The sequence below is a fragment of the Ornithorhynchus anatinus genome, chromosome 6, assembly GCF_004115215.2.
Source record: "Ornithorhynchus anatinus isolate Pmale09 chromosome 6, mOrnAna1.pri.v4, whole genome shotgun sequence".
In the NCBI taxonomy this organism is placed as follows: domain Eukaryota; kingdom Metazoa; phylum Chordata; class Mammalia; order Monotremata; family Ornithorhynchidae; genus Ornithorhynchus; species Ornithorhynchus anatinus.
Window position 1 is genome coordinate 23,061,051 of NC_041733.1, and position 26,187 is coordinate 23,087,237.

At 44.8% G+C, this 26,187-nt stretch overlaps 1 protein-coding gene across 5 annotated transcripts in view; it reads right to left on the minus strand.

Moving 5' to 3' along the window:
* Positions 1-121: 121 nt before the first annotated feature.
* Positions 122-26,187, minus strand: part of FRMD7 (FERM domain containing 7) — a 46,388-nt gene continuing 20,322 nt past the window's right edge. For 2 of the 5 annotated variants that reach the window (XM_029068059.2, XM_039912430.1), the window contains exons 5-15: positions 20,184-20,288; positions 16,684-16,726; positions 15,051-15,129; positions 12,755-12,852; positions 9,833-9,947; positions 9,504-9,651; positions 8,237-8,332; positions 4,328-4,491; positions 3,725-3,793; positions 3,567-3,642; positions 901-2,214 (exon numbers count right to left, since the gene is read on the minus strand). In XM_029068059.2, coding sequence (XP_028923892.1) covers positions 1,162-2,214; positions 3,567-3,642; positions 3,725-3,793; positions 4,328-4,491; positions 8,237-8,332; positions 9,504-9,651; positions 9,833-9,947; positions 12,755-12,852; positions 15,051-15,129; positions 16,684-16,726; positions 20,184-20,288 — 2,046 coding nt within the window. In that variant the 3' untranslated portion in view covers positions 901-1,161. Of the gene's footprint in view, positions 866-900; positions 2,215-3,566; positions 3,643-3,724; positions 3,794-4,327; positions 4,492-8,236; positions 8,333-9,503; positions 9,652-9,832; positions 9,948-12,754; positions 12,853-15,050; positions 15,592-16,683; positions 16,727-20,183; positions 20,289-26,187 lie in introns of those variants that run through there. The other 3 variants (XM_039912431.1, XM_016227174.3, XM_029068065.2) reach the window with 3 other exon arrangements.

The window sequence follows — 26,187 nt, forward strand, 5'->3', positions numbered from 1 at the left end:
GCCCCTTGTGGAACAGTGTCCAGTCTGATAATCTTGTATCTACCCCAGTGCTTAATACAGTGCTCTGCACCCAATAATCACTCTAAGTACAGCTAAATGGGGATTGAGACTGTGAGCCCCTTGTGGAACAGTGTCCAGTCTGATAATCTTGTATCTACCCCAGTGCTTAATACAGTGCTCTGCACCCAATAATCACTCTAAGTACAGCTAATTGTTTGACTTTGTAATTGAGAATCCACCATGGTGGACTGTCTGCTGACTTGCAGGAAGGGGCTGGAGAGCTTAACAACCCCTTTCCCTCCTCTTCCTGCCAATACAAAAACAAAAGGGCAGAGGAGAGAAAGAGAGAGAGTCCTAGCCCTTCTCCCGCAGTTATCCATGCATCTCTTTAGCAGCTCTGGACTGCCTGGCAGTGAGATGGGCCACAGTAATTCATCATACTGGAAGGGGCCAGGAACACTTCACACTCCCTAAGGTAAGTAAATGATTACAGATGCTGGTGGGAAACCACTTAGCTCCATGGCCGATGCTCAGATAAAAGAGCAACAAACATCAGGCCCTAAACTCAATCTCTTTCAATTAGTTGCTGGAGCTTCAGTATTAATTAGTTCAAGTAGTCAGCTTCCTCTGTAAAAGCAGAGGCAAAAATGTGACTGAGGAAGAATAAAACGATTCCCACTTGGAAACTAATCCACCATTCCTGAATGAGAATTTGTCCACAGCAAATTAACAACGGAAGGTATTAACCTGCAGCAAAGTCCTGTCATAGAGGAGTTGAAGGCCACAAGCAATGGCTTCTCTCTTACCAGCAGACATCGGATTGAATGTGTTTTTCCTCAAACTCTAGTCTTCCAGCAAGCAGTGTCTAAAAATAGAAATAAAGTTACCCAAGAAAATATATTCTGAAGGAAAAATGAATTGTTTTAAGAATGATTATAAATTGACTGTGCTTTTAGGATCTAAAAAAGAAACATCAAGTTACTGTTATCGAGCTCCGGATTTTCGTGAAGGAAAGCTTCTGATAGAGAATACTACCACTTACGCGGCAAGGACCTGCCTGGCCTCCCGTGACCAGCAACTACAAAAAACCCTTGCAGAAGTAACGGTCTCATTGAACACAAAAGATAGGACAGAACAACCTTAGTGGATGAAGGGCAGTGTTCAAGCTAAAAAATAACTGGGTCTTTGCAGCGAAGTTCTCCCTTCAGTGCCAGCTGGGTTAAAGGGATCCTCTTCATCATCATCATCCAGTTGGAAGCTCCCAGAAGACAAACGGATTCTGGTCACAGGTGACCTTGGTTTTCTGCCATGTAAAGAACAGTGGTCTGGGTTAAGCAGCTCTGATTCAGAGTCGCTGGACTCGCTACCCATGTAGCGTCCTAGCACCGCTCTGCCCCTCGATATGTCAGGAAACTCTTCCTCTGCAAACATATATGTCAAGAAATTAGCTTTCCTACTTAGAGGAGGGCAAGGTCCCAGGGGGTGGAACTCTGAGCCGAATGGAAAACGGATGGCTTTCATGTCCGAATGGCTCCGTGAGCGCTGGGGATTTTGGACTTGGACACAGTATTCAGGAGCTTCGGCCCCTGCCCCGGCCTCCGCCTGTAGCTTGTGGCTGGCACTGCTTCTGGGGTGTATCCTGAGGATGGCCTCATGGGGAAAGCCCTTCGGCCTGGAGTCCCTTGGACTTCTCTTGGAAGCTTTCACAGCGGTGAGAGTCGGGCCAGGGGGAGATGTGCCCTTTTCCTCAGCAGGGATGGGAGAGCGTCTGGGCACCTGAGGTGGCCTGTCCACATAGAAAAATACCTGGGGCGGAACAACCTCCACCTGCTGGCTGGCGCTGGGGACATAAGGCACATCCGTGTACGTTATCTGCCTCTCACTCTGTGTGCGGCCAGGGGAAGGGCACGTGTTTGTTTCAGCAAGCCCAGAGGGAACCTGGAAGGACGTCAGAGGGCTCTTCTGCCCATAGAAGCCGACGGGATCGGGCTCAGTGTAGATGAGCGGGAAAGTCGAACTGCTCTGAGACTGGTAGAGTGGAAATGGGAATGGGAGTGGGTCAGCCTCAGGCCTGGAGCGCTCCAGTTCTGCTGCAAATGTCACCTCGACTGCAGAATTCCTCCTTCTGCTGCAGCCTAGGGAGGGCTCCGACGCATGTGTCCCATTCCTGCTGCGGTAGCAACCGCTGCTGTACACCAGGAGCAGGTCTTCCACCTGGGGAGGGAGGAGAGGGAAAGAGGGAGGGAAGTGGTTAGAGTCAGTGCTCTTAGGGGGAGAAAAGAAGAAACACTGTCCCACCTTCTTTTACTTCCCAATCATGGGAGTCAATCACACTTTCCCCCTGCCCAACTGCAGCTCCAGAAGGCAATCAGCACCAACTGGTCTTCCTCTCCCCCTCCTTTGCTCGTCCGACTCTATGGTCTCCTATAGAACTCATCCCCAAATGGTTATTTGTGTAGAGGAGGCAGAGCCTTGAGGACCCCAAATCTCAAGGTTGAGGTGGGGGAATCCTTCCTGCCCTTAAGGTCAGCTGAAGCAGATTGACAGCTTACTCTTCTTTGAGTCACAGAGGCTAAGGGACAGAAGCCAGATGCAAACTCATGGTCCCACTGCCGTTAATCTCACCCTAGAGCCTTGCTGCCACTCAGCTTCTGAAGAAAACAATAGGAAGTCCTCATCCATGGAAATGTGGTACAGGGAGTGCTGTGTTTTTAAAGAGGGAAAACTGTCACATAAACTATCAATTCAAGGGGAATTTATGGGTTAGGAAGTGGACAGTTGGAAGAGGCTTCCCACCATTGCTGCTTGTTACCTTTTGTATTCAATTCTTTGTGCTTTTGCAATTTTACAGTAACACAAAGTCCTGCGAAGTATAGTCAGGCTGAGGTAGAGGTCCCTCCTTGACCGAAACCCCAGACAAGCCCACAATCGTCTGTTTCCTACATGAGTAATAATAATAATGATGGCATTTGTTAAGCACTTACTATGTGTAAAGCACTGTTCTAAGCGCTGGGGAAGATACAAGGTGATCAGGTTGTCCCACATGGGGCTCACAGTTTTAATTCCCATTTTACAGATGAGGGAACTGAGGCACAGAAAAGTGAAGTGACTTGCCCAAAGTCATACAGCTGACAAGTGGCGGAGTGGGAATCAGAACCCATGATTTTGACTCCCGAGCCCGTGCTCTTTCCACTGAGCCATGCTGCTTCTCTACCTGTGGCAACTAGCTACCTCAAACCACACAAGTTGTTGGGTTGTTTCAATTCTTCTAATCACATTTTATCCAAATCCTGTACTAAGAACATAATAGCTCCTACTGATGACTTTGATGACATGGTGGTATTTGATAATACAAGCCCACTGTTTCAGTGCCTTAAAAAGATCACTAAATAGTGCCCTTACACACCCCTCCTCGCTAAACCTGAAGCCCTTCCTTGGGCTACCACCAGGAAGTAACCACTACCAGTTGGGAGGCTCTGGCAGGACACTCTTCCTATGATTACCAGTCATGGCCAGGTGGGCAAGCTACACTTCTGTCAATAGGTGGAAACCATCTGAAAACTTACTTGTCTGGACACATCAGACAGGAGGTCAGGGGATGATCTGCATTGTCTTTCTTGGTATTGAAGTGGGTAGTGTTTCCTGCAATCCCAAAAAAGAACAATTAGAGACAGTTGCCCTTTGGCCACCCACAGGCTGCATACAAATCAAGAACAGCACCCACCTCTGAAATGGTAAACTCTTCAGCCTCCCTCTTTTTCCATGCTCTAAAAGCTGCCTTTGGGTCCTTCCGCTAAAACAGTAAGGAGAAAAATCTACTGATCAATTACTTTCATTCGTTCAATTGTATTTATTGCACACTTACTGTCTTTCACTAGAAACACATGATAATTGATGGGAAGATTTTTTTCCCCAAAAGCCTTGAGAAATGCTACAACTCAGTGTCTTAGTTGTCACAGAAGAAGAAAGGAGACTTAGCTCCCTGCGGTAAGGTAATGGAGAAGGGGATAAGTTAAACTGGCACACCAGAAACTCAACCATGGTTTTAGTCAAAAGTTTCAGCCCATTTCCACCAAACCAGCTACCAGAATAATGAATGAACAGAGCTGGTATCCAGTAGCCAAACCAGCTGGTTTGAGTTTCGCCTCTGGAGATGCCTAGAAAGCACTGGGCCTGCTCAAGTACTCTGCGGTGGAAGGAGCACAGGCGGCTTTCCCCCTCACCAGTGGATAAATCAGCCTGGACTCCTCGGAGCCTGGGCAGAAGCCCGGCCTCACCTCTTTCCGGCCAAGTAAACCTTTTACAAACAGAAAAGGGAAAATATTACCTATAGCGGAAACTGGAGCCTTTACTACACAAAAGAGTCTTGGGCTTTGACTTGGGTTCTTCTGAAAGTCGGAAAAAAGCGTGGTACTCAACACAAGTCTTCCAGAAAGCTTTGCAGGCATCTCTGCTGGTCATGGTAAACTCTAAGGTGTCCTTGCAAAATCCCTGTATGAGCCAATACACATGGAGTTAAAAACATTTTTCAGGTACCACAAGAGTCATCCCAACCACGTGTCTAGATAGATTTGCTCTGGGATCCATGTGGCTAGAATCAGTGGTATTTATTGAACCCTTACTGTGTGCAGAGCACTGTATTAAGCACTTGGAAGGGTACAATACAACACAGTTGGTAGACATGATCCCTGCCCATGAGCTATAGAGCTTACTCCCACTACTGTCCACACCAGGAAAGGAAAGAAAACCCCAAAATTTCAGAACGCAAAACTTCAGAGAAGCAATGTGGCCATTACTAGATCCATCTGCTTCTTTCTCTCTGACCCTGGGCTTCCACATCCACAGAGAAAGCCCCACTTGGGCTGTGACCAAAATTCAAACCTCCATTTCACTGCGTAAAAAGTTAACCTAATGTCTATTACAACGAGACCCTGTGGTAGCAGGGTCTCTAAGGGGGCAGGTCCACCTTGTAGCTGAACACCTAGCCAAGTCAGTGGGATACAATAGTTGCCAGGGTTTGACTTCAACTGAGTAAAATTCCACTCCAGGATCCAGACAGCAGGATTTCACAGACCTAGCAAGCAGTTAACAAGGCTAACAGGGAAAAGACACACATAGGACTCGATGGCATTTGATAATAATGAGTAGTTTTAAACAGAAAACTTCTTCGCCGGAGAAACCATGGGGAATGACTAGAAAGAACTATCAACTGATAGCTGGTCAGGAGTATTTGCTGAGAGCTACAGTGTGTGGAGCACAGAGCTAAGCACGTGGAGGATAGTGCACCCCGTTCTGCCAAAATACACATTTTAACTCTGCATTTTGGCTAGAACATTGTTAGGGAATTTAGACTTGTTTGTTTAGATACACTGCACTGTAGTGTCGGAAGAAGTGGGTCTTGGGCACGTGGCTGGTATTGGATGAGTACTAGGGTCCAAGCATTCCTGAATGTGGGGTTTTGCAAGACTACAACCACTATGCTACAGCAGAACTGGGAGTATAAAATGCAATCCCTGCCTTCATGAGATCTGCAGCTAATGGAAGTTAAGCAACACCAACTGACAAATAATTCAGTTGCTCAAAGCTGGCAAATGAAATCAGTCCTCAAGCTGACTTCCCTCTTCCCAATCCCTTTCCTTACCAACTGGTCTGTAGAGGGTAAACTCCTTGAGGGCAGGGATCAGGTCTACCAACTCTATTATATTTACTTTCCCAAGGGCTTAGTACAGTGCTATGAAAACAATAAGTGTTCAATAAACACAACTGATTGACCCATTTTGTCATTACTGGAGTTGCTCCAGTAGGGGGTTGTTCAGTTTCAATCAATGGTAATTTATTAAGTACATAAACTGTGCAGAGCACTATACTAAGCACTTAGGAAAGTACAATACAACAGAGCTGGTAAGCACATTCCCTGCTCACAATGAACTTACAGTCCAGAAGGGGAGAAAGACATTTATATAATTCAATTATGGATATTTACATAAATGCTGTGGGGCTAGAGGGGGGTGTGAATATCAAGGGCTTAAAAGATACAAAACCAAGTGCAGCGATGACTCAGAAGTGAGAGTGAGTCAGGGAAAAAAGGGCTTAATCATGGAAGGCGTCTTGGAGATGTGATTTTAATAAGGCTTTTAAGGTGGGGAGAGTGGTGGTTTGGTATATTTGCAGGGGGAGGGAGTTCCAGGGCAGAGGGAGAAAGAGGTCAGTGGCGTGACACAGTACAAGATCAAGGCACAGTGAGCAAGCTGGCGCTGGAGGAGCAAAGTGCATGGGCAGGCTAGAGTAGGAAATCAATGAGGTAAGTAAGGTAGGAGGGGGCAAGCTGCTTGAGGTGCTTTAGAGCCAATGGTAAGGAGTTTTGTTTGATGTAGAGGTGGTTGAGCAATTACTGGGGGGGTCCTTGAGTGGGGAGACATGGACCAAAAGGGTTTTTTTTTTTGGAAAAATGACCTGGGCAGCAGAGTGAATATGGACTAGAGTAGGGAGAGACAGGAGGCAAGGGAGGTCAGCAATGAGGCTGACGCAGTAAAGGTGGGATAGGATAAGTGCTTGTATGAGCATCATAGCAGTTTGAACCAAGAGGAAAGGACAGATTTTAGTGATGTTGTGAAGGTAGAACTGACAGGATTTAATGATACTGAATATGTGGACTGTATGAGAGAGAGGGGTTGAGGATAATATCGAGAGTACAGGATTATTAAGTAGGAAGGATAGTGATATTGTCTACAGAAATGGAAAAGATGGGGAAGTCTGGGTGGAAAGGTAAGGAGTTGCGTTTTGGACTTTTATGATATTTGTTAAGCCTTAGGGTGGAAAGCCCTGGGGTAGATAAAGGCTAATCACTTTGGGGGTCACAGTTTTAATCCACATTTTACTGAGATAACTGAGGCAAGTGAAGTAACTTGCCCAAAGTTACACAGCAGGCAAGTGGAGGAGATGGGATTAGAATCCAGGTGCATTTGATTCCCAAGGTCTATACTCTATCCACTGTTTCTCATGTTTAGTTTGACAGAGAGATGGTGTAAAGGGAGGAGAAAATGAGACTGCAGAGAAAGAGAGGGCTGGAGAGGCAAATTTGGGAATCATTTTGGTAGCTGAAGTCATGGGAGCAAATAAATTGTCTAAGAGAGTGAGGGTAGATAGAGAACTAACTATTGTAAGCCCGTCAATGGGCAGGGACTGTATCTGTTGCCAATTTGTACATTCCAAGCGCTTAGTACAGTGCTCTGCACATAGTAAGCACTCAATAAATACTATTGAATGAATGAATGAACAGGAGACGACCTAGAATTAAGCCTTAAAGGGCTCCCTCTGTCAAATGGTGGGAGGCAGAGGAGAGGCCTGCAAAAGAGACTGAGAAGGAGTGGTCAGAGAGAAAGGAGAATGCAATGTCAATGAAGCCAAGGTTAGGTAATTTTTCAAGGAGAAGAGTGTTAAAGGCAGCAGAGAGATCTAGAAGGATTAGGATGGAGTAGAGGCTGTCGGATTTGGCAAGAACATCACTGGTGACCTTAGAGAGGGCGAATTCCATGAAGTCGAGGAAGTGTAAAGATTAGAGGGGTTCAAGGAGAGAACTGGAGGTGAGGAAGTGGAAACAGCAGGTGTAGACAACTCTCTCAAGAAGTTAGGAAAGGAATGGTAAGAAGGAGATGGGACAATAACTGGAGGGAGCTGTGGGGCTGAGGGAGATGGGTTTGTTTTTGTTTTTTTTTTAGGATGGGGACATGTTTGAAAAGCCATGGGAAAGAAGCCACTGGAAATTGAATGGTTGAGATTGGCAGTCAGGGAGGGAAGAAGGGAGGGCCCAAATGTTTTAAGAAGATATGAAGGGATGGACTCAGAGGTGCAGATGGAGGGGACAGATTTTGAGATGAGGCAAGAGATCTCTTGAGCTATTGTTGGGAATATTGGGAGAGTCACAGAAGTTACAGGAGGAGGGGTGGACTGGACCGGAGCAGTGGAGATTTTAGGGAGATCACGCTTGATGGTTTCAATTTTGGCAACCAAAGTTGTAATAAAAAATACAGTAATACAAACATCCCTCAAGCCCATTTTGGAAATGAGAACTTGCAGCTGCAGGATTAGTCCCTTACCCCAGAGGTGATGGGTAAAGCCCCATCATTTCTGGGACCTGCCTCACCTGAACCCAATCTCCTCAAAACCAAATCCAATTTAGAAAAGCAACTCGGCAATCATGAACTGAAGTAAAGGGATCCAGTTACAAGATACTTACTGAGATATGTGCATGGAGTTTGATAAGAAAATGTTTTCTTTTAAAGCTCAATTTGCGGATTTTAGCCCAGTTGAAAGTATTGATCTTCGTATTCCCCTATAATGAAACAAAGCATTGTCAACAAATGGTGAGACACTAAAGCCTGTGCAATAAGGTAGTTGTCTAATGAATCGGCATTTTTGTTCCTGAGTTGGTGGGACAAAAGGCTTGTGACCTCCCACTCCCTCCACCGAACACACACACCTGCTATCATCATGTCACATACTTGCACATTATCCTACTAAGACTCACAACTGATGGTTCCCTCTTTTGTGACATTGTCTTCACTTGACTGTAACCATCCACTGGCCTTTAAACTCTGAAAAGTTTGGCAATTCAGAAATTTGTAGTGCCAGGTTTACAGGAAATAGAAGTATGTATTTACTCAACAAGCGAGGCGGTTCTATGTAATTGCTGAGAAATTAGATGGCTATTTTAGCCCTGAAGATTATATGGTGACTAGGGTAAAGATTTTTGTTTTCTGGAAAGCAGGAAACCATAATTCCCGGAGACACACAGCATCACTGGAAACTCCTTCGGGGGACTTGTGTCACCCAGGGTTTTGGGAAATCTGCTACAGTAAACCAATGGCACATTCTGAGAGGACAGTGTCTCCTTCCTCACTCTTTAGGCCCCTTGCCGGCATATTTGCCCTTTGTTTTTTTGTTTGGTGCACTGGTAAGGAACCAATTGTTTATAATTCCTATGGAATTGGGTCGAGGCCCAGAATGGAAAAGCAACTAAGCTGAGAAGCAGCATGGATAGAGAATGGGCGCGGGTTCCAGAAGAACCTGGGTTCTAAACCCCACTCTGCCACTTGTCTGTTGTGTGGCTTTGGGCAAGTCACTTCACTTCTCTGTGCCTCAGTTACCTCATCTGTAAAATGGGGATTAAGATTGTGAGCCCCATGTGGGACAGGGACTGTGCCTAGCTCCATTTGCTTGTAACCACCCCAGTGCTTAGTACAATGTCTGGCACATAGTAAGTGCTTAACAAATACAATTATTATTATTATTATTATTATGTGGTTTAACCTTCTCAGAAACAAAGCATTAAGCATTGTGATGACAGAGAAGAAAATGTATGCATCTTTAAGTTACTGGCCAAAAAAATGGCCTCATCTCTTTGGGTGGTGAGGAAAATGGAATTCTGGTGTGAGTGAAAGCCAACAAACACCACCACAAGGCTCCAAACTCCAAAGACTTTTAAAAAACGGAAACAAGGTTACCCGTAGCACCAAAACACCCATGTGGGCTACAGCCAAATTGATCTGGGTCCCTTCTCCGTCACTAGCAGGGTGGGGCCGAATCCCATACATCTCTAGCTTCCTTGCCACATCCAACAGCTGCACCTCAGAGTCTGCTGGGCTCCTTCCCCTGCAAGTGGAAGAGATTTGTCAGTGGCCGTGATGTCACTACAAGGACAGATCTAGTCTTAAAGACCCTAGCCCTGTGTGCACAAAGACAGGGGAAGGACGCCACTTCACTGCAACTTACTGGCTTTATCTTCAAAGACTATACCTCTGTCAAGTCTAAAGGCAGGAATTAAAGTACTTACTTGTGCTTTTGATGAAAGTCCATTATCTTGTTATCTAAACATTCCTGGTTAGGTAAATACTGATTCTGTTCCAGGTGCTTCCGATCTGTTTCTTCATGAAAATCTCCCAACTCAGCTGCAAATGGAAAAGGAGAGAGGCACACTGGCAGTTACTAAGGGAGAGAGAGCTGTTCTGCTGATAAAGGCATAACACAGCTAGATATCCAGGAGGCACTAGATAGCCAAAGCTGAGCACATGATTATTTTTAAATCAATGTGTAAGCTTCACTCCTCAGTATTTGATGTTTTATCCAGACATGGGAAGGTCAGTGTTCTTGTTTGACCTTTATTATTTTGAGATTCTTCTTTCTACCACTTAATCCTATTTCTCTCTTGGCTCTGCTCCCCCCGCATCTCACCTCCTTTTTCTGTCTCCTCCCTCTAGACCCTTGTCTATAATCCTAGGAAAGAAGAGATCAATTACGACTGAAAAATACTGTTGAAATCCCTCTAGGCTGTAAGCTCGTTGTGGGCAAGAAATGTGTCTAACCACTCTGTTATAGTGTACTCTCGCATGCACTTAGTACAATGCTCTGCACACAATATGTACTCAAATACGATGGAGTGATTGATAAAATCCCAGTCCCTTACGCTCCAGATTCGGATACACCACCCATAAGGCAGAAAGGTCAAATTTATAGCAAAAATAAACCTGCAGGGAGCTTGAATTACTGATGTCATCGGGAAATGACTTTGAACAAGATTCCACTATAATAATATACAGCTCATCTTATCCTGCACAGAAGCTCACAATCCAAGTTGCCTTCAGGGAAATCTGAGAAACTCTGACTGAAGGAGCCACTAGGGAGTGCTGAAACACTTTACAGAGAACAACATCACTTTTTAGTACTCACAGCCCCGGAGGCTGAGGAGAAGTTGGTGAGAAGCATATTTTTTAGAGAACAAAATGGGCTGGGATGAGGGGGCAGAGGGGAAGGGGGTGGGGGGGAACAGAGGAGGGAGAAAGGGATGAGAGAGGCACTGTAAGAAGCAGCTTGGCCTACAGGAAAGAGCCCAGGCCTGGGGCGAGGAGGAGGTGGGGAAATCCTGGGTTCTAATCCTGGCTTTGCCACTTGTTTGCTGTGTAACCTTGGGCAAGTTATTTAACTTCTCTGTGCCTCAGTTACCTTATCTGTAAAATGGGGACTAAGATTGTGAGCCCCATGTGGGACTTGGACTGTGACCAACCTGATTATCTTGTATTCACTCCAGTGCTTACTACAATGCCTGGCTCATAGTAAACACTTAATGATTACCACAAAAAAAGAGAGGGAGAGAAAGGGGAAAAGAGAAAGGAAAGGGTGAGGAGAGACAAGGGGAAATGGGGGGTAAAGGGGAAGTGAACAGGTAGGCAACAGCTATACACAGTTACACACTACCTATACACAAACACAAGCTACTAGAAGCAGCAGGGCCTTAGGGGAAAGAGCATGGGCCTGGGAGGCGGAGGGCCTGGGTTCCAATCCTGGCTCTACCACTGGCCTGCTGTGTTACCCTAGGGAAGTCACTTAACTTAGTATCTGTTTCCTCATCTGTAAAGTGGGGATTAAATATCTGTTCTCCCTCTACCTTAGACTGTGAGTTCCATGTAGGACAGGAACTGGTGCCAAATCAATTGTCTTGTATCTACCCCAGTACTTTGTACAGCGCTCGGCACATAGTGAGAGCTTCAGAAAACCCGCCACAGTCATAATTACTCTCACGGAAGGCAGATATGGCAGAGAGGCTGGCAGCAGAGAGCCACCATCAGCATACAGCGACAAGGAGTAAGGGGCAGCTGTGACCAATGCTGCCTCCATGTTCATCACTGCCACTAATGATGCTTTGGCTTCTGCTGTGATTTCATTTCCATTATGGCTGCAGGCTGTTCCTAGCCACATGCGAAGTGGTGCAAGCAGCATAAATAGTGTCTGTAGCAGTAAGAATGAGAAAGAGTAGAGGAGGCCATGCCTTATCTCTTGCTATGTGCTATCTTTGACACTATATTGTTTGTATAGTCAATCATATTACCAGTGTCAGGATGACCGCCCAAAATACATGACCTTCCAACGTATTAGTTTTGGACCCGACACAAAGGGTCTCCTCTCCCCAAATAACAACAATAATCATTATTATTATGGTATTTTTTAAGCACTTACTATGTGCCAAGCACTGTTCTAAGTTCTGGTGTAGATACGAGTAATCAGGTTGTCCCACATGGGGCTCACAGTCTTATTCCCCATTTTACAGATGTGCCTCAGTTACAGAGAAGTTAAGTGACTTGACCAAGGTCACATAGTAGGCAAGTGGCAGAGCTGGGATTATGCTCCTTGAACTGCAGAAACCGGTTTTCTGTAACAAAATTCACCCTTGAAGCTACATCTACTGATTCCCTCTTATGTTCTGAATTAACATTTGCATTCAAAATCTCGAAAAAAATCAATCTAGTAACTCCTTTTGTTCCTCATTTTAGGCTTCTTTATAAATAAATGCATCTAATTCTCTATTGCTTCTTGACTGTGTCCAACCTGATTAACTTGTCTCTACCCCTGCAACTTAGAACGGTGCTTGGCAATATAGTAAGGCTTAACAAATATTATTATTATTAAAATGAAGATTTAGATGACTTCATTCGATGTTCTATATACAAAAAGGTGGGGCTTTCTCTCTGCAAAACTAAGGGGATGGCACAATTATATATATATATATATATATATATATATATGTACACATATATATGGAAAAACAATGTTTCCTTCACAAATATTTAATATTAGCATACAAGACTAACACACCTGAAAATGTGATTGAAAATGAGGTGAACAAATATCTTGTACAAGCATTTTTAAAAACTACATTGTAAAGGAAATGCCCAAGTGCTTATTTTTCTTTCTCTATACTTACATTGTAAAATATGGGACACCAGCAATGCCATACAGTTGTCACTGCAGGGAAGCCTCCCTAAGGCCAGATCTTTTTTGATTTGAAGGGTGAAAAGATACCTGCAAAGTAAAAAGGTAAATGTTTTCTAAAAAGTAGGAAGCTTTTTTTCCCCTCCCCATAGAACAAACACTTTCAGACTGGTAGTGAGACCCCAGAGAATTCTGTTGGGCTGCTACCTGGATTCAACTGTGCCTGTCCACCCAGGCATTAGCTTAAGCAATCCTTGCCCCAGTCGTGGCTCTGGGAACTGGGGGGTTACACAGTTGCTTCTGCTATGTTAACAATGGTTCCTCTCCTTGGGAATTGCAGGGATAAAGAGTGCTGAGGAACGAGAAAAAGTTCGGTAATGCCTTTTCAGGGAGATGGTTATATCCTGCCAGGAGGGTAGAGTTACAAGGAAGAAAGCAGTGAGAGAAGCAGCGATGGCTAGTGGAAAAAGCATAGGGATCAAGGGTCTTAGGTTCTAATCTCAGCTCTATTTGTCTGCTGTGTGACCTTAAGTCACTTAATGTCTTTGTGACTCAGTTACCTCACCTGTAAAATGGGGATTAAGGCTGTAAACTCAATGTGGGACATGGACTGTGTCCAACCTACACCAGTACTCAGTACAGTGCTCAGCACATAGTACATGCTTAACAAATACTATTTAATAAAAGCAGTGTGTGAGTTGGAGGGCGGGGGGGAGGGGAAGGGCGGGAGGGAGTGAGGAAAGGAGACTAAATGCACAGCTGCATCTCTGCTCTCTAGCCCAGAGAGTGACACTGAAGATGAGAAAGGGTGAGGAAGCCACTCCCTTCATACTTCTTGGCCGGCAACCCACTCAGAGAGAAGAAATGAAGGAAATGAAGAAGAGATGGTAAGAAAAACAGAAGACCATAGAACAGGGCAATAGTCACACACTGATGTGGGAGAAAGATTTCAGGAGTCAGATCTCCCACACAGAACTCAAAATATATCAGAATGTGAGCAGCATAGGAACCAGAAGCTCAGAATAGCCACCTATTCATTTGTTCTCTTAAAAGTCCAAGAATTATTGGACAGATATATAACCACTGCCCTGAGTTTTGGTTGGAATCTATGCTGCCGGGAGGACATATGGAGTTTTTAAGGAGAAACTAGTAACTTCACATCTCTCACCAAACCCCTTCCTTTCATTTTCCACAATCTGAATTTAGAAACAGCCATCTTAGTAAGATAATAATAATGGCTTTTGTTAAACGCTTAAAACGGTACCTGGCAGGTAGTAAGTGCTGGGATGGATACAAGATAATAGGGTTGGTCACAGACCCTGTCCCACATGGAGCTCACAGTATTAATCCCCATTTTACAGATGAGGTTACTGAGGCACAGAGAAGTGAAGCAACTTGTCCAAGGTCACATAGCAGACACATGATGGAGCAGGAATTAGAACCCAGACCCTTCTGACTCCCATGTCGACGCTCAATCCACTAGGCCTCGGCCAGTTTATTCAAGTTTTCCTTTTTAGACTTTAGAACCTCTGGGATTGGGATTTCAAAAGTCCAGTGCTTCAGACAAGAAGTCAGTCCACTGTTCACAAATATGACTGAGTGGAGCCCAGCCCTCAGCACAGAGCCAGCTGCCTCACTTTGCAATTCCTAAGAAAGTGGGCATTGAGTTTTCATTGTAAGATAACATTTGGTGGGGACAGAGCAAAGATGGATGCGCCATCCCCAACACCCAGGGCTTAGAAGAGCAAAGGAAGGATTGTAGGAGTTAATTTTAACTTTTCTTAAGAGGGTCTCAAGGAAAGAAAAATTCTGTTGTGGTAATTCCCAGTTTCTGAGGGTAATTAAGGAATCACTTGGCAGAAAGCTGTTTGGTCAGCTACTACTATCAAGTGCCCAAGTGTAAGATGTAATACTTTGGCTCTCTGGGCTGGAATTTACATGAAAATCAACCATGTATATGTGAATATCATATCAACTTTAGAAAATGATTCATCACCCACCTCTAAAACTGGGTTAGCGCCCACTCTCCCCAACCACATCTCCCCTTCAACCTCACATTTTAATGCCCATGGAAATCTGCCCAGCCCACGCATAGCCATTCCATAACTCTTCCAGAGAAATTTAAAATCTCCTGGGAAGAAGTCAATTGATGGGAGGCGGGAGGCAGGGGTTTCTGTTCAGTCCTAGAGGTGCAACAGTCTACGGCTAATACCAATGTGCTTTTCAAGGAGGATGGCATTCTCCAACTTCCCCCTTAAGGTGACAGATTCCACGTGAAAGTACAGTACCTTGTGAGTTCTTCTCTCAGATGTCCAGGATCCACTGGGAAAAATTTCACCATAAATTGGAAAATAATCTCCTTAGGATCTTAAAACACAACATCCTTATAAGTTTGACTTAAATGCCCATCAAGAACATTTACAAATCTTTACAGATTTTGCTTCCTGGAAAGTATATTACTTTTCCCATTTCCAATTTCACCTGTAGCAAAGCTACCAAGAAACTGCAGTGACTGATGCTGGTTTTGCTGCCTTGGTCACTTACGGTAAGGGACAATGACTTTTGTTATTGTTTCTACTAGCTGCCCAGTGTCAAAAAATACCTGATATCAAGTGAGCTTGTAAAGAACCCTTCTGATTCGGATGTCATCTCACAGTGATAATACTCATATCAATGGCTATTCAGCATTCAATTTGATTAAGGTCCTTTGACTCAGAATTTCTTCTGGATGTTGAAATATAATCAATAAACTTCTTGACATTTTCCTTTTAACAGCATACTTGCCCAAATTTTGCATGTTGACTTAAAAAAAATTTCCCAAAGGAGCACCTGACACAAAGATACAAATTAAGCAAAATGCCTGTACACTGGACTTTTAATGCAAAAGAGAGTGCTTGTGATGCATTAATCTTTTCAACCACCCCCTCGCCCATAAACAGGATTTCAACCATCAGCAGGGCCATCTTACAAGACTAGCACACCTCAGACTAAAAATGTGAGGTGAGCAAAGATCTTGTACAAACATTTTTTAAAACTACATTTTGAAGGAAAAGCTTTAAGTGTTTATTTTTCCTTCTCCTTACTTACATTGTAAAATATGGGGACACCAGCAGTGCCATACAGTTGTCACTGCAGGGAAGCCTCCCTAAGGGCCAGATCTTTTTTGATTTGAAGGGTGACTCCATACATATATACATACATACACTCATATAATCCAGTGAATTCAACTGCAATTAGCAATATTCATCACACTCCTCAGTAAGATAAAGTTGGCTCAAGTTTTTACATTAATGTCCTACTGCATTCAGTATTACTGGAAACTGTCCTGAGATTCCAGATTTCATAAAGTATTTTAGTTCCTTAAAATTAACTGACTACTACTTTGAGTTTTGCTATCCACTGGCTATTAATGATTTGATAGTAGTACTGACAGACCACACACCAGTTTTCTTCAGAACTTTGTGACATTTTAGAAGACACAATGTGGAACATAGATAGGCAGGGTATACACTTTGGAAATTATTTAGCATCCCTAAAAGTGTCCTGGCTTCTGATTTCACCTCAGAAAGCACTGTGTCTTTATCAGACATCTGAACCTGGAGAAAACCCCAACCTTTTCATGGCTGAGGACAGTTGGGATTCCAGCTAGAGTCCAGCTAGTCCTGCCAAAAGTCAGATCACTGGAACATATTACAGTCTACTCCATGACCTTACCTCTCCAGGGCTCCAACAGCCCCACCCTCGTCACCCCTTTGCAAGGTCAGGCCCAAACTCGGCTTCATGGTCCTCTGAGGTTTGAAGCCATGATGCCATATGAAAACTTCTAACAGGTTTAGAATGAGAGCTTTTTATAAAATGATTAACAGAACCTTTTCAAAACATAAGATGAGCAGATTGTTTAGCTACTTTTTCCAAACTTACTTTTAACTTGCTTCGTGATGGGTTTTAGAAGTTCCAACCAAACCTGTAATGACAGTGAAAAAACTGGTAGAACACGGCACAAAATGGAACGTGTTGCACAGTCATGAGTTTCATCAGAAAATGACTGTGCAGAGATTGCTGGAACTTGTGAAAAGGTAGCTGTGGGGCATTTCCCCAACGGCAGCCCATATTTACCAGCCTTGCACTGTTTCCTTTCTTCACCCAGGGTTGACTTTTCACATGTGTGGTTCTGAATGAATGAATGACTGGGGGCCCTGACTTTGGGAGAGCTAAGGAGGCAGTCCCACACTAGGGCTGGGCCTGTGGAGATAGGACTAGGGCTTCCTCCCCAGATTACTCTGGGTAAGATGGGCAGTTATGGTTAGCCCACCCCAGACTTTGGCACAGGGGGAAATGCAGCCTCAACCCGGGGCTTCCTCAACTCTGGCTCACCTTCTCCTCCTCCCTGGTCCTTTGTGGGACAGGAGTCTAGTGGTAGACCTGAGATAAATCTGTACTGGGGTCTGCCCCTGTGTGTCTCTGTGTTTGGCTCCTCCTCTCTCTTATTCTGAGCTGTCTCTGTCTGTGGTCTCTGGGGATTCCTGACTGCAACCTCTGGCTGCCTCTTTCACCTCCCTGTCTTTTGAAAACCACATCCCCTTGCAGCACTGTCCCTTGGAAGCCCTCTTGCTCAAAATGGAAACTTGGCATCTGTGCATCTCACAGGGCCAGGGAATGATTTTGGCCACTGACTCCTTGTTATAAGTGTCCCCAGGGCACTGTGAAGAGCTGGGGATAGAGGTTCTGCCCTCTGGAATCTTAGCCACTTCTGCCCCTGGCAGCTCCTTCCCGACTTAGCCACAGATACACTCCTTAGCTCCCAAGATGTTGCCATTCTTGAAAAACAGTGTGGCTCAGTGGAAAGAGCACGGGTTTGGGAGTCAGAGGTCATGGGTTCTAATCCCAACTCCACCACTTGTCAGCTGTGTGACTTTGGGCAAGTCATTTAACTTCTCTGTGTCTCAGTTACCACATCTGTAAAATGGGGATCAAGACTGTGAGCCCCATGTGGGACAACCTGATTACCTTGTATCACCCCCACGCAGAGCTTAGAACAATGCCTGGCATATAGAAAGCACTTACTGAATAGCATAAAAAATGTGTTGGTATGGAGAAGCTGCTGGGTGTTCCTGTGGCTGGCAGTCCAGGGCCATTGGGAGCACGTGGTTCCCTTGGTGCTGGGCTGGAATTTGCCTACTCCTGTCCCTGGGCCCTTTTCTTCTTTGCTCTGCTGTTTTAATTTGCGTCTGCTAAATTATTTCCTTATCTCAGAATTATTCCAGGCTCTTTAAACATTGATCAGTTATTAAGGGATTTGTGTAAACTACCCTCCCATGACTAGGCCAAGAGCAGAAGACAATCAATAGTATTGATTGAGCACTTCCTAGATTAAGTTAGGGAGAATCCAATAGAGTTAGCAGCAGCAATCCCTGCCCTCAGGGAGCTAGACTACCTACAACTAGCTGCCAGGCATTTTCCCAGAGAGTTTTCAGGAAGAGGAAAAGGAAATAAATGGAATAGGGAAAAAGGATGGAAAGGAGAGGTAAAGGAGAGGAAAGGGAGGGGAAGGGGAGGGAAGAAGGAGGGAATGGGAAAGGGGTTGCAGGGATTGGTAACTTTGAGAATGATGCCCATGACAGAGATCAGTTGAAGCTTAGCAGCCACCAATGACTTCTGTTCCTAGCTCCTTGCATCCCTAGAAAAGTGCCTGTTACCACTCAGGCCTGGGCTGGGCCTGAGGTCCTTTGATATGATCCTTCAGAGATGCGGGAATAACTTGGGTGAACTCAAGTTTCTGGGGTGGCAAACAAAGGACCCACCACTTTTGCTGGAAATGAGAATCAGGGAGAACTCCATGGCCAAACCAGCTCTGACTAGTCACGGCCCTCGCCATCCCTCTCTCAACAAGCTACTGAAATAAAAGAAACCCAGCCAAGGGGGCATCTTCGACAGAATAGTTTGTGCAGCCACTCTGTTCCAAGAGTGAATCATGGGAGAATGTTGTTCCTGGCCTGTGGAAATTCCCCTGGCCATAGCTCTGCTGCCAGGAGAGGGGGTCCCCCAGGGATGTGCTCTAATTTCCAGCAAGACTGCCGGACTGGACAGTCCAGTGCACTTTTTAGTACATGCACAGCAGCTGCAGCAACACCGGGACTCTTTGGCTCTGGTCATATGCAAATCACTTTCCAAATTGCTACTGCACTCACCCAAACGCTCTCATTGTTATATCCCATCTTGACTACTGCATTGGCGTCCTCGCTGACCTTTCTGTCTCCTGTCTCTCCCAACTCCAGTCCACACTTCACTCTGTTACCTGGATCATTTTTCTTAAAAAAAGGTTCAGTCCACATCTCTGACTCCTCAAGAACTTCCAGTGGTTTTTCATCCATTTCCACATTATACAAAAATGACTCACCACTGGCTTTAAAACAATCAGCTTGCCCCCTCTTATTTTACCTTGCTGATATCCTACTATATAACCCACCCAGCATGCTTCGCTCCTCTAACACCAACCACTGTACCTCAATCTCTTCCTTCTCACTACCACTCCTTCCCCCATGTCTTCCCCCGGCCCTGGAACCTCCTCCCACTTCATACATAACAGACCACCACCCTTCCCACCTTCATAAGCCTTACTACTACTAATAATAATGATGGCATTTAAGTGCTTACTATGTGCCAAGCATTGTTCTAAGTGCTGAGGTAGATACAAGGTAATCAGGTTGTCCTATGTGGACTCACAGTCTTAATCCCTATTTTACAGATGAGGTAACTGAGGCCCAGAGAAGTTAAGTGACTTGCCCAAAGTCACACAGCTGATAAGTGGCGGAGCCGGGATTAGAACCCATGACCTCTGACTCCCAAACCCGTGCTCTTTCCGCTAAGCCACACTGCTTGAGATGTGATTTTACCTAAGCCCTCATTTACCCAACTCCCTCTCCCTTCTACATCATCTATCCACTGGATTTGTAGTCTTCAAGCACTTAACGAACATATCCATAGTTTAATGTCTGCTTCCAACTCTAGACTGTAAGCTCCTTGTGGGCAGAAAACATGTCAACCAACTCTGTTGTACTGCACTCCCAAGCACTTAATACAGTGCTCTGCAAACAGTAAGCACATAAGTATCACTGGTTGATTGACAGCGATCCAGTTAAGGATTCTCCAAGAAAAGTTCCATTTCTCCTGTTGGCTGTGGTACTGACTGACAAATCCACTACAACCGGTGTAGAGGTATTGATGGGAAAAATTGCCCATACTCTGCATTACCCTACAGGGTTCGTGTCTAATTTCCACCTGTGTACTCGGGGTTTAGTAAAGTGCTCTGCACACAGTAAGCACTTAATAAATACTACTACTATCACCACCACCAAACCCAGATTGGCCTTGATACTCGGGAACATTTTAGGCACAAAACCTTTCAAGTGAAATCCACTTACATTATTTCCAGAAGGACTTCGGAATTCCAAGCCAAAATATTCCTTCTCAATGAGGTTGAGGTGACTGCAACTCAGGTTAAACAAGCCCTTTCCAGAAGACTTTTGCTATACCAGGATAAGATGAACAGAGAATGTTTCATTATAAAACATGCCCCTCAGTGAAAATCTCTTCAATTACTTGCAACATAAGATGCAGGAGAAAGGCAGTACTCATTCAATAAGATATCTGTTCTTGTTGCTTTGTTTCACATATCTCAAACTACTGTTCGGGTATTGTCAGCAGGTTTTTTGAAAAGGTTGTCATCTCATATTTCTCAGCACCTCTAAACAGCGTCACATTAACCACTTACGGAAAGCTCTACCCATCTTGAGGGAGTGGCTTGTTTTTAAAATTGCGGTCCCCACTCCCCTCGGCCCCAAGCAGGTCTGGAGGGGGGGGGGGACCTCTGCTAGGATCCCCTCCTGCCTCTAGGTACACCTCTAAAGAACTCTCTGTATTCTAAAAAAGCACAACCATTTTTCTGGGCTAGCTTTATCCAATGAGAGAAAATAGGGGATTGTCTAGGCCTTGGTATGATTTGTTCACTGGTCTTCCCCGCGCCCCCCCCCCCCCCCCACCACTTCTGCTTCTCGCTTCATGGTCCAACCACCTTCCACACTCCTTCCCACCAAGCCGGACCCAATTTTTCTTTATAAAGTCCATGCATTATGAGTACAAAATAGCGCCATCTCTCTTTCTTGTCCTTTCCCAAGAGAGTACCCTGAGGAGCTTTGAATATAAATTCTCACAGCCCAGTTCTCCCATGGAAGACTCCCGCCTTTACGTGACCCACTCTCTAAAGCCCTGGGGAACTCTGCTTGGAGTAATATGATGGGAAAATTGAGCAACACAGTCTCGCTTTTAAGAAACAAAGCATCTGAAAATCTCTATGTCCTTAAAAGGGAGGTCCAGGGTTATGGGGTCTGTTTTCCGCTTTGACATGCAGAAAATGAAATTGTTCTGACGGGTGGGTGTATGGAAATAGTGGGGGCATGGAAGCAGGACTGGCAGGGCTCTGGGAGAGTCTCCTAGCACTCCAGACCACATTCACATCAGCCCCAGCAGGCGAGAATCATCCTTGTCTTGAAAGAGTTCAGGAGAAGATGATTCCACTATTTCCCTCTGAACCCGAAATTTTCTCTCTCCTCTCTAACCCTAAAGCCCTTAGGCTGTAATGCAGCCTAATTCTGTCTTTTGAGGGACAGTGTACATCTAATGCAGCAGGGCAGCCTAATTCTGTCTTTTGAGGGACGGTGTACATCTAATGCAGCAGGGCACCCACCTCAGAATTATAACACTTTGCAAATCAAAAGATGCTTTTTGATTCACACTTGGGCCAGTTGAATAAGCCAGACTCCTTTAACCTCTCAGATTGTGCGCCCCACCCCACCCAAGGGACAAGAACCATATGAAATTCCCTCCTGTGAATGCTTAGTATAGTGCTCTGCACACAGTAAGTGCTTTAATACTATTACTACTACTTTCCTCAAAGCTCACAGTACTTTCCAATCAATGGCATTTACTGAGTACTTACTGTGTACAGAGCACTGTACTTAACAAATACCAACATTATTAAACGCTTGGGAAAGGTCATTGCAAAAGAGTTGGTAGACTCAATCCCTACACCAAAGGGGCTTAGAGTCTACAGGGGTTAGAGAGACATTAAAATGGATTACTGATATGGGAAATAATAGAGTATACAAATGTTTATATAAGCATTGGGGGTGGGGTGAGTATAAAAGTGCTTGAGGGGTACACAGCCAAGTGCACAGTCGACACAGAGAGGAGGGTGGATAGGAGAAATAAAGGCCTCTTGGAAGAGATGTGATTTTAGGAGGGTTTTGAAAGTGCTCTGTCTTCCAGTTTCCCATTGGTGGGGTAACTCAGTTCTGGGCCCAGAATTCTGGTTGAGGTAGTAGGTCAACTGCTTCCCTCTTGGCAAATTCTACCTTCCTATTTCCCATCCCAGGGGTACTCTATGTGCCTGGCCTAGGTCCCTCAGGACTCAGGCTAAATAAAGTGTACCAGGGCTTGGGATCAGAGAGGGAGCCCACCATTTGCTCTGCCACTGGGTCTTTTGGGACCTCAGCTCCTAACAACAACAACATTAGTAATTTTGGAATTTGTTAAGCACTTGCTGTGGACCAAGGATTGTACTAAGGACAAGGATATGTACAATACCATCATATCAGACACAGGCCCTCGCTCACAGTCTAAAATCAAGATAAAACAGGGATTTAACCTCCATTTTATAGATGAGGAAACTGAAGCACTGATAAGTTAAATGACTAGCCTGCCCAAAGTTACACAGCAGATAGTAGCACAGCCAAGATTAGAGGCCCAGGTCCTCTGAAATTCAAGCCCATTCTCTTTCCACTGGGCCACACTGCTCCCAGGAAGCAGGGTAACTGGTGCCACTACAGTCACCCATGCAGGCAAAGAGTCAGGTAGGTTACCAGGCTAAATACAGATGGTTGTAAGGCTGCATGCAAGCCCTGCAATCATCTGGCTTGAGCCAGGCCAGGCCCTGTAATTTCAGCCCATGTTCTAGTAACATGCTCAATTTTTGAATTTCAGTGTTATATCACTGTCACATTGATTTTTTAGGCCTTGCTCTGCTGCCATTCCCCTCTTCATATCTCTGCAGTTACTTCCCAGGTACATTACCCTGCCTCTATTGCTACCTTCCTCCCCTGGCCCAGAGCACTTTTCCCCAGGCCAGACACTGTCAGGAACCAGACTTGCTTGTGATTACCCACTCAATCATCCATGAAAGTCCCTTGATCAAAAACCGCTTGGGGAAACCCAACATTTGTTGTTACCAGAACAATCTTCAACATTACACAGCACATCTTCTCACGGTAAGGGAGGGAAGGCCACGGAACCAGACAGCTAGAGTTTCACACAAATTCCATCACTGAAAGTAACAATTAAGTTTTAATCCAACACCCAGTTGATCTCATCCTTCATTTTCATTTAGGGAAATCAGAGAGAATAAGGCCATTTGTTTACAAAGTACTGTGAAATCTCGGGAGAAAAGCTCTTAGTAACATCAAAGAACCGGGTCTTTTAGTCCTGAGTATCCTCTGGGATGGATAATGGGGCAAACGCTAATGGCTTTGTTGTTTTATAGTTTTAAAATGTTAAACATTTTCAGGGCATTGCAAGAATGGATACATTTTAAAACCACCAGCAGCATCCTTTACTGATGGCCTAGGTGAACAGTACTGCACTAAGTCTTGAGGAGCTTACTATCTAATGGGGAAGAAAAGTTCAGTTGTGTAAGAAATGAATACACCTAAAAAACGTAGTATGAGCTATCCAAGGGATTAACTTCCTCAGGGAAAAGCTAATTCTCTACACACTAAAGAGAAGAGGAAATCAAACCTACTTAATTAGGCGAAGGAGAATTTTCTGGGGTTTGCCACTGGTGAAAATGGAACTTCTCAGAATAAAAACTAATTAACAGGTAGCAACAGCTAATTGTAAAATAGAGCCATCTTCAGACTGTGCAGTCTTTAGCTTCTGGCTTAGCACACAGTGTTGTTGAACACATCAAAGAACAAGGAATAATTAGGAAGCCAACCAGTTTTCTCCCCCAGAGACTTAATGTCAGAGTTGAAGATCCTTGAGAGAACAAGTTAATTTTGTAGTGCAACTCAAAATGGAGGGTTAAGATTTCTGGAGAGGAAAGGGGAGTTGGTGAGCAGGGATGGGATAATGACCCCCTTATGATGTATTACATTGAAAAAAAGACATATTCCCTTTTAAACCCTAAACGATTTGCTGAAAAATGCTATGTGAAATATGGATGCCTAAAAGTTGTTCAAGTTTAGCCACACTGAAGGCCTCTCCTGCCAGAACAGAGACCCATGCCATTCAGGGACTACACTTGCTATCGGAGGGCATATATGGTAAGCTTGGGAGGGAAGGAGAGAGAAGGAAAGCATTTTTGGTGCCCTCCCTCTTGCCATTCCGTTCTCCACATTCCCCACTGTCACTGCCCATTTGACAGATCTAGCAAATGAAGGGGAGACTGGAGGCAGGAGGGGAGGAAGAGACTGGGTTGAGGAAGTGGCCACAACTACAGAGCCAAGTGGACTACACAAATTGCAGCTAGTTCCCCCAAGGCAGTTCCACCATTTCTGAAGAGTAAACATCATTCTTTGCAGGAGGACTGGGGCGGTTGTTTCATTTCCAGATGAAGAGACGTTAATTTGTCCCAATGTTACAAGCACTGAGCACTTGGGGAGCATCTAATAGAAGGAAAAAAGTGGGTGTTCACCTGGAAGGGGTTTTCACTCTGTTGTGATGCCCATCCTGGAGGGTCTACAGGCCATGACTGAATGCGGCCATTATTCCAGAGCTCTACCCAGGAACTGTAAGGTTGTTGGAAAGCCATTGTTATTCGTGGTAATGCATATGTGTTAAAAACTAATAGCCATCCTTTGCCGCTCACAGAGAGGTTGAAATTACCACTCCTCTAAGCTAAAACTGTTGAAAACGACAATATAATAACAGCATTCTCAACACAGGGCTCCCAAGTCTTGGCATGATTACTAGATACTCTGGGTAATTAAAACAATAATAATTGCCTGCTTCCACAGTGGAACGTTCTACCATTGAATGCATTTATGCATGATGTTATCACTATTAGCTGTTTTGCGCAGAGCTTGGTACCTAAATAACTTTTGGTCAAACAGAAATTTCCAATTCTGATGACAGACATGTCAGTCAGTGAGTATTTATCGTGTCCTGATGGAGGACAGAGCATTCGACTAGACACTATGCACTATGTCCAAGCCAAGACATGAACTGGCCTCTTGGAATTTAGGGAAAAATGCATATAAATACCACCCTACATACATACTGTGCATATGTATGCATAGAGATGAGAGAAGAAATTAAAATGTATGAAAAAACCTCTCCAAGATTCCTTCCTGGTGTTCACACTTTCATCACCATCATAACTGGGATATCTGTTATGTGCCAAGCACTTTCTTAAGCACCGGGGAAGATGCAGTACAACAGGATTTGACCAAGTCTCTGCCTATATGCGGCTCATAGAGAAGACAATAGACATAAATTGAGGAAAATAAGGTTCTCTACTTAAGAGGGGACTATAGAAATTGGGGAAATATGAGTAAGTGTGCAGGCAAACCAGGAAGAAGTTTAGGGCTGTCACATTTTAGGGGGTCCACCCCAGTGACAGAGCTGCTCAGTCAAGGACAGAATCCATAGAATGTGACCTGCTTTACATGGGATGGTCATGATTCTCCAGGGTTCCTTCTGACCTCAGGAAAAATGTAAGTTCCTCAATCTCTGTATTGGCCACCATCAGAATAATAATAATCATGGTATTCTGTTACCTGTTATGCACTTACTCTGTGTCAGGTACTGTACTCAGTGCAGGGGTGGATACAACAAATAGGGTTGGACGCAGTCCCTGTCCCACTGAGGCTCACAGTCTCAATCCCCACTTTACAGATGAGGTAACAGACCCACAGAAGTGAAGTGACTTGCTCAAGGTCACAGGACACAGCCAGGATTAGAACCCATGACCTTCTGACTCCCAGGCCCCGGCTCTATCACTACTGCATTGCTCTGGTCCATCCTGGGACCAGGCATGATGGGTGCTTTCCCCAACACCCAAAACTCCCTCCCAGCCAACTCCAGTATAAGCCAAAACAACCTCTTTAGGAGCCAGAATGACCACTAAGGTGCCTGGGTGATGCTGTAAGCAGGGAATGTGTCTGTTATATTGGTATATTGTACTCTCCCAAGTGTTTGGTACAGTGCTCTGCACACGGTAAGCACTCAAATAATATGATTGACTGGCTGACTGATGATGGCAGTGATTGCAGGGACTTCACCTCCCCAGGCTCAGTCTGTGTTCGAAGCTGCCACTAGTCTTCTATCACTACTTCCCACCTGGTGGTGGGAGTAGCCAGTGTTGGGCCCAAG